The following is an 11,885-nucleotide window of genomic DNA, read 5'->3' on the forward strand; positions in this document are numbered from 1 at the left end:
CTAATAATATATTCTTTTCACGCACACCTTATTTGCGCTACATAAAGATGTAGCGACTAACATACTGTCGGTGTGCGCATACGCCAGGGAATGTAAAAATTCACCCTCGCGCCTAAAGAAGTATAACTTCAAAAATATGTTTGCTTTGACACATAATTGGCAATTACCCTGTAGAATTCGGCATATTATCCAAGCCTGAAGAATATCATTGCCTTCATTTTTTTATGGATATTCTGTACCAATTATTATCCAATGTCAAACTCCCCCTACGCAAGACAAATCTACGTAACTTATTGATTTTCCTCTAAACACTTTCTCAGTCCAATATTTTGCACATAATATTTAACAAGCAATAAATATTTTGGTCTGTCAGCGTTTACACCATGGAGGGGTAAGAAGGAATCAACACAAAAGAAAAACAAACTTGAAAAGAGCAAAATATTTATTGTTTATTAAAATCGTACAATTTATTTAATTAAAAAAAGAAAACACCACATTAGTTTCAATAACTTATAACATAAATGGACCAAGTACCTCTAACCTTAACCAGCTAACATGAAAGATTCTTATAAAAAAAATTAAAAAATAGTGTATTCGAGAGTAACAGATTATATATTTTAGACTATTTAATGGATTTTTTGCATAGCAAACTTAACGCTAACAAGTGCTCAATCATTTTAAACAAACTACTTGTACTTTAAAATTGTCCTTATTTAAAAATACTTGATCAATTTCGTAACTTTTACACTGTTTTTTGTTTTGTCCTATTGTGGATAATAAAGAAGTTACAGTATTATCTGAGGCATAATTACAGATTTGGTTTCCATGAGAACAACTCGACACAAGATGCTATTGCGTTTCTAACTGGTGAATTAGCAAAAGCACCATGTATCAAAAAAGCCTACTTTGTGTATCTTTGTTGATTTGGCTAAAGCCTTCGATAAAGTTAGACACCAGACCTTCTTGCAACACTGAAGATAACTGGCTTTAGAGGAACTGCTCTAGATGCGGTAGTATCTTCAATACAGAACTCAATGTGTTCAAATATTAGGAGAAGAGAGTGAATTTATGCCAGTGAACTATGAAGTACCCCAGGGCACAGTATTGGGAGTATTATTAAATAATGTCTATATAAATTATGTATAACTTTATACCAAAAATCAAATTTGTTTGATATAAGACAACTCTATTATGTCATTAATCCGTTAATTTAAAAACAAACACCAAGAAGATACCTTTGCTCACTCATATGCAACAAGATACAGAGTGGGATCACAACTAGTGCCACAAATTAATTCAGACAATTTAATAAACTGTCAGTGGAACTAAAAATCTCGAATTCATTTGGATTATTTAAAAAGAAACGAAAACAATATATTTCAAGAGCAAATAGATACATGGTACATATATTATAAATAATAAACAACAAGCCATTGAATTTTTGAAGAACTATTGTTACTCCAGCTCACTTAGAAAGAATGCCAGATAATCGAGGTGTAAAAGTAATCCAGAAATGGAAGATCCATGGAAATAGAACAAGCCCGTAAAAGATCTTAAAACCATGGACATCAGGCAATCTCAAAGGAAAGTATTTGACAGGGCAGAATGGAATAACATTGTTAAGCAGCCCAAGACACACAAAGGGTTGTAGCGCCATTTGAAGATTATTATTCCAGTTTTAAATGAATTATCCATAGTATATAATTTTATTTAACATAGCATTGTAAAACATGTATAAACCTCACAATATTTGGGCTATAGCCACGTGCTGATTTATTTCCTTGTGGCGGCTGCCTATTAATGATCTGTTTTTTGTCTCATCAAGATTATACAGTGTGTCTGCGTAACTTGGAACCATATGGGAAACTTTTTTAATATCAATTTAACGAAAAAAGTTATTGTTCATAAAGTGCTCTGCATAGTTTAAAACCTAAGATGCAATCATCAGATATCAAATTTTATCAATAATATATGAGGTATGTCCAAAAATATGAATTTCGCTCAAGAGTAAAGTGCCTTTATATTTCACAATATCAAAAATTGTTATTAAGAAAAGTTGTTTGTAATTAAATTATTATAATATGCATTTACACACTTCTAATTGAAAAAAAAATTTTTTTTGAAAATTTTCCTCAAATTACGGATGCTTAACATCATTTTTATTTAAGATAACTCCGTTATTATTAATTTTGCGAAAAAAAGTTATTCTTTATAAAAATGTCTAAATAGTCAAAAAACTAAGATGCAATCATAAGATATCAATTCTTTTCAATTTTATACGAGGCATGTCAAAAAATATGAATTTCGCTCAAGAGTAAAATACCTTTATAGCTCACAATATTTCAACTAGAAGGATGCAATTGCATATTGAAACATAGTTTTTAATTCTGAACAACTTTTTATAATAACAAATTTCAATATCGTGAAAAATAAAGGTACTTTATTCCACAGCAAAATTCATATTTTTTGACATACCTCGTATAAAATTGACAAAATTTAATATCTTATAATTTTATCTTAGTTGTGAGACTATGCACAACGTTTTATAAATAATAATTTTTTTTCGTAAAATTAATAATAACGGAGATATCATAAATAAAAATGATGTTGGGTGTCCGTGATTTGAGGAAAATTTTCAAAATTTTTTTTTTAATTAGAAGAGTGTAAATGCATAACATAATTTTTAATTACAAACAATTTTTCTCAACGGCAATTTTCGATATTGTGAAATATAAAGGCACTTTACTCTTGAGCGAAATTCATATTTTTTGACCTCGTACCTCGACCTTCATACCTCGTATACTGTTGATAAAATTTGATATCTTATGATTACGTCTTAGGTTTTAGACTATGCAAAGCACTTTATAAAGAATAACTTGTTTTCATAAAATTGATATAAGTTTCCCATATGGTTCCAAGTTACGCGACACACTGTATATTTGATTATTTTATGTATATTATATTAATACAAAAAGCAACAGTGTACAAAGTTTTGAAAGTATTTTTAAAAATCACAACGTATTTAAAACATATTACGAGCACCATATCTACAGCAATAGAAATTTTAACTTTAAAAGCAATTTCTCGCAAAATAATAAAATCTAAGCCATTGTTTAATGCAGTTTGTTTAAAATAAACCACCTGTTTGTAACAAAACAACCAGAAGCAGGTCAAAAATGCAATAATCATTTTTCTTGTTCAATATCCTTAACGTGTTAACATAAAATAGGTGTAGAGAGATTCGGTTTTATGATTTTGGAACATAAGGGTTGCTCTTACCAGAAGAAATGACAGAAGTGTCTGGTTTCATGCCCATGTACATGATGGCTAAGACTATAAAAAATAATGCTACTAGGGCAAGTACACCAAACGACATAAAATTGTTTTGCAGAATGTTGTACTTGTTGAGGCGGTAATCGTAGGATGTGTCTCTGCCCCTAGTTGCCCTGTAGCTGAAACAAACAAGAATATTATTAGTAATTTAAAACAGTAAATAGTATAAGATCCACAAGTTAAAAAATATTGATGAATTCTTATTGAAAAAAGTCATTTTAGAATATACAGAGCGTTTTCTTTTTAATTAGTTATACCACAGTGAAAGAAACGCTAGAATCGGCAACATTGCTTATTATTCCACTGTAGTATTGATCGGCACATTCAAAACCATACTTTAAGTTCTGATATTACGATTTACAAGGAGTAGGTAACCTAATACGATTGTTAAAATACCAGCAAGTGCTTATCTATAAAGCGGCTTCTCAAATTTCTTAAACATGTATTAACATTTAAAATTGTATTTTAACTATTAAAGATGTTCAACATTTATCTACTCATTCTGATGTAACAGTATTTTATTAAAATCACTTATTAATTTTTCTCTTTTCTTGATTATTAGTTTTTATTGCATAATATATAAATTATTGTAATTTTACAATTCATTTAATTAATGAATAACGTAAGCAATTAACAAGTAACCATTTTCCAAGAATATTCAAAAACTAAACGAAATAACCACCTTTATTTTGCAGATGAAATACTCTATGACTTTATGTCTCCTACATTCTTAATGTTTACATACCTATAAATTATAATAATAAGACAATGTTGCCATTTAAGTCCGTATATCTAATTGAAAACTTAGCGCAGTGTATAAGCTTCTATATTTTTATTTTTATCTACGAATGTTCTTTTTTGTAATGTTTAGGAAGAAATGTACACACTTACCTACTCAACTGGGTTCTGACAGATGCAGATCCATTGGCATCATGTTCTTTAATGATGTCATTTTTGTAATCATAGTCATTCTTCTGTGGAGATGACAGAGTTGACAGTTTCTTTGTAAAATTACTCAAGAATGGAGTTTCCTCTCTATCTTCCGATGTAGTGTAAGATGGTTTGTCATAACCTGAAAATATAAAAATGGCATCTTAAAAACTGAATTTATTTGTTAATAATTTTTATATGATAATTCATAATTTTGAATTGTTGAATTCATACATTTATGACCAAGTTTTATTTTTTGGATTTTGACTCATAAAGATATATTAAGAAAAAATCATTATTTAAAACGTTGTCGACAGTATTTTTTATAAAGAAATCATACAATCATACTACAAATTTTGATGAACTTCCTATAATTTTAAAATATTCTTCCAAATATTGTACTATCCACGTCAACAAACATCTGATCATTCAAATGACCTTGACAAAGACCCTTTGAAAACATATCTATTTGTTTTAAAAATTTTCGTAAACACATTGAAAAATGTTGAAGAAAAAACCATTGCTATTTACATTGATATTTTGTTCATAAATATTGTTATTTATATAAAAGTTACCGATTTATACAATCACCATCTAATTTTATCATAATTTATCATTCTCTAATTTTGTTTTTATTATTTTATCTAATGTACATTTTAAAACACTACAACAGAATGTTTATAACTAACATATCCTTACAAATGTCAGATGAATGGAGAAGCAGTATACTGGTACCTGTTTACAAAAACAAGGGAGATATACAACAATTTACAAACTACAGGGCTATAAAACTGCTTAGCCACACCATGAAAATATGGGAAAGAGTAATTGATAGACGGATACGTGAAGAGACCGAAATATCCGAGAATCAATTTGGCTTTATGCAGGGCAGATCAACAACAGATGCAATTTTCATTATATAGCAGTTGATGGAAAAACACAGGAGTAAAGAAACAAACACTCTTATGGTATTCATTGATCTTGAGAAAGCATATGATAGAGTTCCTTGAGAGATTCTGTGGTGGGCACTCAATAAAAAAGGAGTCCCTGGTGAATATTAAATTAAATTAAATTAATATTTATTGACGGTAAAGATATTGATTGAAAAAGAATAGAATAGAATATTGATTGAAAAAATAAAGAATTTATTGATATGTAAAGATTGTGAGGGATATGTATGAGGGAGTAACGACTAGTGTTAGGACAGGTGTGGGAGAGACTGATAAATTTCATGTGAAAGTAGGATTGCACCAAGGCTCTGTGCTTAGTCCGTATTTATTCTCATTAGTTTTGGACCAGATAACAGCGAAACTACAGGGTAACATTCCATGGTGCTTAATGTATGCTGATGATGTCGTATTAGTAGGAAATAGTGAAAGAGACTTAGAAGAAAAACTGGAACAGTGGAGGCAAGCTCTGGAGGAAAAAGGTTTAAAACTTAGTAGGACAAAAACAGAGTATTTGGAATGTTCATTTAAAGATGGAGTTACTACAAATAAAATGGTATCTTTGGATGGTGAACTGATTGTAAAAAGCCATAGTTTTAAGTACCTGGGATCGGTATTACAGAGTAATGGAGAAATAGATGGAGATGCATGCAGTAGAATTAGGGCTGGATGGATGAAGTGGAAAGAAGCGAGTGGTGTGTTGTGTGACAGAAAAGTTCCAATGAAGCTGAAGGGAAAATTCTATAAAACAGCCATAAGACCAGCTATGATGTATGGAACTGAATGTTGGGCAGTGAAGAAGAAAGAGGAACAACGAATGCATGTGACGGAAATGACAATGCCTAGATAGATGAGTGGGGTGACAAAGAAGGATAAAATTAGAAATGAGTATATTAGGGGAAGTCTAGGTGTGGCACCAATTGATGCCAAAATGAGAGAGCATAGTTTAAGATGGTTTGGTCATGTTCAACGTCGAGACGTTAATCACCCAATACGAAGTGAAGTGCAGATTCCTGGAAGGAGTAGGAGAGGAAGACCAAAGAAGACCTGGGTGGAGACGATAAGGCAGGACATGTTGGTTAAGGGGATTGACATTGATATGACCCAAGATAGAATTGTGTGGAAAATTGCAATTAGGGAAGCCGACCCCGCATAGGGATAAGGCAAAGAGAATGATGATGATGAATCCTTACAAAGTGTGTTTTGGACAACTTATGATAGATAACTGTTTTATTTGAAAATTAATGATAATTTGATAAATATTAATGAAACATAAACACGGAAACAACTTTTGTTGGAATTTTTTCCTAGACAAATGTACGGAATGTTGACTGTATATTGTAGAGTACCTTTCGTCTCCTTTATCCATCGCCTGTTTGTCTTATAAATTGTAAAAGGCATAGATTAAGGATCTACCCAAAAATTTATTCCATACTATTCAGATTTATGAATCTGGGACTTCTCATTTTGTTAATAGATGTCGTTACAGTATCCAAAAAACACGAATTATTTTTATAATTGTTTAAATCAACAGTTTGGTTTCATTTCGATTCAGAGTTGATCATTTAGCCCCTCTGGTGAGGTCTGAGGAGACTGAAACATAAGCAAGGGAATGATTGATCATCCTTGAACTGAAATGAAACATAAGCTATTTCATTTTGATAAGTACTGTTGATAATTTCCTACACAAAAGATCAATGGTCACTTTATATAGTTCTAATTTCTATTTGTGTATCTTTAAAACCCCAAAAGGAAAAAAATTGCAAAATGGAATATACTTGTTAGTATTGTCATCCATACTAAAATAATTTGAATGAAGCTCAATATGTAGCTTCTCGTTATATCTTTTTATTTCGTTTCTACAATTATCTAAACTAAAATATGAAAAGTTTACTTACTGGGAGTATTGAGACTCAGCCTGGAACGGATTTGATTCAATCTATCTGTAGCGTACTCCGAAGCCAAAGATGGTGAATTATAGGTGGACACTCTACTGGGTGATGCACTAGCGTAATTTGATATGTTTTTGGTAGAAAAATAAGAACTCTCTACTGATTTAGACGGCGAGTATTTGCTTGTAGATGATAAAGTAGATTTGAGAGGGGAACCCCTTTGATCAGAGATGAATCCCTTGGAATTGTAATTAGTCAGGTCTGACTCAGAATCTGAACCTGTGTCAAATTCATCCTGTGCATTTTTAATGATCTTCTGGGATCGAGTACTGCTAGTTGTAGTTACTGTTCTGATGTCCCTTTTTACTGGACTTGGAGGTGCCTAAAATATGAAAAACGTCAACGAAATGAATCTTCAAGTGTAGATTAATACTAAAAATCCACAACTATATGTTTCATTGCTAACCTTAAGAATCACTGATACATTTTAATCACACTTAAAATTGCAGTGGTCAAATTGGACTTACGAACCGGAATATATATCCTTTTCAATTCGAGTAAATATGTCTATACAGGAACAATGTATGGAAAGTTCCTTTTTATGAAACTGAATATTGATTTCAAGAACTGGAACAGCATTCTGGTCCATTTTGACCACTGCTTAATTGTATAATATGGTAATAAAGTTACCTCTGGCTCATCATCATATCTTGTACTCTTCCGAAGTTTAGGACTTGAAGCAGGTGGTTGCATTAAAGGTGCGGCCATAGTAGCTCTTCTATTATCCTTCTTTTTAGTAACCTTAGCATCATTGTCACTTTCATCTTCACTGGAGTAACGACCCAGGGATCTGAATAAAATGTTAATCATATAATGTGGTGAAATATTATATAGATACACATTAATAAACAAATTAGCAACAATAGGTTTTTGTACTGTCTGACCAAATTAACTTTGTATTGAAGGGTGCAAAGATAACGGAAACCATAGAACTTGTAAGGGATACAGGAAGCAAATGGACACTCTGTGCAGATATTTTACTTAGTGAGACGTTACCCAAATAAAATTCAGAAAATTCAGAAAAACTGAATGTCTACACCAGTGCACATGCAATTCTCAAATAAAAAGTGAATTTGGTCAGACTGTATTTGATATTTTGCAAAAAATTCATAACATACCTTCTACCTTCTCCACCACCAATCTTGTTCTTGTTTTCCAACAGCATTTTCAGTTTTTTTGCCATAACCTTCCTGGTTGTTCCTGTTATGGGCATTACAGGGAATCCAAATTCCAGGAGCTTGGTGCGGAGCTCCGCATCGGTTAATTTGTCAACATCTACCATCTACAAAAGAAAAAATAATATTATGAGAGTGCAGCAATATGGGAAAGATTAGGAATATGAGAAAAATGTATTGAAAACAGACAGACAGTTGGAAATCTTTTCAGTGCCATTTCACCACACTAATTATGGTATAAATTCTATAAATGAACCGACTACAAGATTGGTCCGAGTGAAAATAGCCTACCAGAACAAATGGATATATAAAATATTGAAAAGGCTTGGTTTCTATAAACCTTGAAATGTAGTGTTGGCAGAAAAATAAACCAAAATATTGCATAATATCATGGCAACTAAATGTTAGGATATAGTTGGAAATGTTAGGAGTTATCTAGTTACTGTGTATAAAATAAATAATCTTGACATTAACTCATCATAAGTTGTAAGTTTCTTGACAGTTATTTATAACAAAACTCTAGCAAAAAGCTCTGATAAAATATTTATTCAAAAATAGCAAATGGTATTCCTAAACAAAAGGAAGTGCAACAAATACTAAATTCCATTAATTAATTGACAATTGAAAAAAAAATTGTGTAAAATAATGTTAGAAATTTCTGAAGAATTACGGTAAGAACAGAACAAGTGGGCCGCAGTGGAGGTGGATGTCGACATCCATGTAAAACAAACACATTGTAGTGAATGGAAGAGAACATAGCAGGTAAGTTGTGGTGGAGGTTTAGCACAATGGCATCCAGGAGGTTTACATCGATGCTTTTGAAAATCAAATGAGTTTTTACATGGATGCCTACTACATTGGTGCATTCAAGCTCAATTTGTCGAGTTGCTACCTATAATCTCTTTTGCATATTCAGTTCATTTTTGAATTTCAAGTGCTAAATATCAAGGAGAATCTGAGAGCAATGTTGTGCATCTCACTTCCGTATTGTGGGACAAGACTCCTATAAGTCACCACTTGGTGACAGCTGACATTTCATCAACACTGACTGACAACATCACAATCCTTTTGTCATTCAAATTTCATGATACTACTTTACTTGATAGTGGTCCTAAAAAGACTGAGCACTGCAGGTAACCTCCTTCCTATATGCTGTTGACATCAACCACGACTTAACTAGTAGCATCTCTGCACCCTCCACTGTGACCCACTTGTTCTGTTCGTACTGGACTGAATCCCACACACTACAGTAGAGGGCAGCACCTAGTTCTTTTGAGTGCTGCAGTCTACTCTTACAGTTTATTTATTGACGGACCGAAGTCCATTAGTACATAATACAATTAAAATGTCACACAAACTAGAAAAACAATTCAAAATAAGATCTAGTACAAAATTGGTAAATACATAATAAACAATAATAAAATTACTTGCTCTCATTTAACAATTGAGAGCTAGTCCTATAATATAAAGTAATAAAATCTAAATATCTAAAACATTTTGCAATTGACAAATACAACTTATCTTAGAACGAAGACAATAACAGTAATTGACAAATCAGTCCTGAAATTAAAACATTAAGTTAAATATAAATGTAATTGTGTGGAAAACGCAGTAAAGTCATTCATAAATAAATAAAGAAGCCAACATGAGGAGATGTGTTTGCTAACTTAATAGTTTTACAGAGATAGGAACTTGAACCATAGTTTGTACTGTTAATGACTTCGTGGAAGGTGGTCACAGAACGGGTGGTTCTTGAAGGTACACGTAGACCAATTTTATTTAAGAGTGAGATACAGAATTTGTGACCATGAATTAAGTTATATAAGAAGCAAAGATCTTTATGTTGATGACGACTCTGTAATGAGTCAAGTCGAATAATTTGCAGTAAAGACTCATAACTTTGACCAGTTAAATGCATCCTATAAGCATAATAACGTAAGAATTTACACTGAACTTGTTCGATTTTATTAATGTGACAATTATATTAAGGTGACCAAAGACATGATGCATAATCTAAATGTGGTCTAACCAAAGAACAATAAATAAGTTTTAAAGAACGACCAGTCGTAAAGTCAGCTACATCTTTTAACAAAGCCAAGCATCTTCAATGACTTAGAAACCATGCTATTATTGCATTATAGCTACATATATAAAATTAGGTGAATTATGAGATAGTTTCGACTTGTGATTTGTCTCAATCCTTAATAATAACAAAGCCAGACAGGATTGAAGCAGTGGTAAAGAGGTGTGGCAATGCAACCCCATATTAAAATCATAGCTTTTTTAATTGTGGCAGATTTAGTTACCACAATATTATGCAATATTTTTGTTTATTTTTCTGCCATCACTGTGATTCAAAGTTAACAGAAATCAAGCTTTATTATTAGAAATAGACTTTAATGTATTGTTGATCTCATTATTTAATTCAATAAGCGAGTTTGTGAAGATGAACATTTTCAATAAATTTTTGTTTGTTTGAACATTCAGTTGTTAGGGCTCCTATTAGCAGATAATGTTGTTGATTCAGGACTGTTGCGAATGTTTAGAAAGTGGTAAAATGTGTTGTGGGTAGATTTTGCAGGGCAGAAAGCCCCAAAGAACACAGCCAGCTGTAATTCTTGCTTTGGTGAAGAGAAAATTATTAACTATCCTACTACTTTTGGCAAAAAATTCTAAGCTCTTGTTTAGTAACCATACTTTGAATGGCTATTTGAAACGCATAAATTTGGTGGTCCCTTTTTGGCCTATTACGCTAATAATTTCAGACGTTTTAGTACTAACAGACCGAAAATTACGTTATGCTAGGTTTAACAATAACATTTACAAATACTTACCTTTGTTTGTCAGTGGAAAGATTGGAGATAAATAAAATAAATACGTTTGGGATTATTTAGGCTGTAGGCACGATATTCACAATTCACATTTGAAACCAATCCCTCCTAAAAAAGTTTAATGACCTTGGGTATTTATATATACACAAAATTACACAATTTAATAACATGCACGCGGTGCGTATTTGACTTACATCTAAAATTTTTATAAAAGTGAGATTATTTGTATCGTATTTGCAGAATTATTATAAGGCACGAAAGTAGCCTGAACGATCTACAAAACTCACGCCAACCGCCATGCCATAAATAGAAATGACACCATTTTCAGTGTTGCCGCATGCCGACTTCAAAATGCGCCAGTCCGCGTGGTTTCGTTTTTAGGCGTTTTTTAACGATTCCGACAATTTTCATGAATTAAATACTGCTTTAAATACATATATAAATAAATTTCCTGGGTATTTTTGAGAAAGAAACTTTTAAATAGGCGCTTCTGTAATTAATATAACACTCAGGAAAAAGATTTTCCAAATAAACATTGAATCTGATCGTTTAAATACTAGTGACATCTAGAAGCATTGTCGTAAACTAAAAAAAAAACTCGACTTGCGCATGTTGCGCATCCGCCAAAATTTTAACTGTCAAAATGAAAAATTAGCGCTCTCGCCAAAATTTAGACTGTCATTTTATTTTTTATTTCACAACATAAAAGACAGACTG

General features: G+C 31.8%; 1 protein-coding gene across 3 annotated transcripts in view; it reads right to left on the reverse strand.

Annotated features, from left to right (window-relative positions):
• LOC114325263 (inner nuclear membrane protein Man1) overlaps nucleotides 1–11,512 on the reverse strand; it is a 60,351-nt gene extending 48,839 nt beyond the window's left edge. Inside the window, exons 1-7 of one of the 3 annotated variants that reach the window (XM_028273274.2) lie at nucleotides 11,363–11,512; nucleotides 11,172–11,276; nucleotides 8,281–8,444; nucleotides 7,793–7,952; nucleotides 7,109–7,484; nucleotides 4,225–4,405; nucleotides 3,280–3,452 (exon numbers count right to left, since the gene is read on the reverse strand). In XM_028273274.2, coding sequence (XP_028129075.2) covers nucleotides 3,280–3,452; nucleotides 4,225–4,405; nucleotides 7,109–7,484; nucleotides 7,793–7,952; nucleotides 8,281–8,444 — 1,054 coding nt within the window. In that variant the 5' untranslated portion in view covers nucleotides 11,172–11,276; nucleotides 11,363–11,512. Of the gene's footprint in view, nucleotides 1–3,279; nucleotides 3,453–4,224; nucleotides 4,406–7,108; nucleotides 7,485–7,792; nucleotides 7,953–8,280; nucleotides 8,445–11,171 lie in introns of all 3 variants that reach the window. The other 2 variants (XM_028273275.2, XM_028273271.2) reach the window with 2 other exon arrangements.
• Between the last annotated feature and the right edge of the window lie 373 nt (nucleotides 11,513–11,885).

The sequence above is a fragment of the Diabrotica virgifera genome, chromosome 7, assembly GCF_917563875.1.
Source record: "Diabrotica virgifera virgifera chromosome 7, PGI_DIABVI_V3a".
Taxonomy (NCBI): Eukaryota; Metazoa; Arthropoda; class Insecta; order Coleoptera; family Chrysomelidae; genus Diabrotica; species Diabrotica virgifera.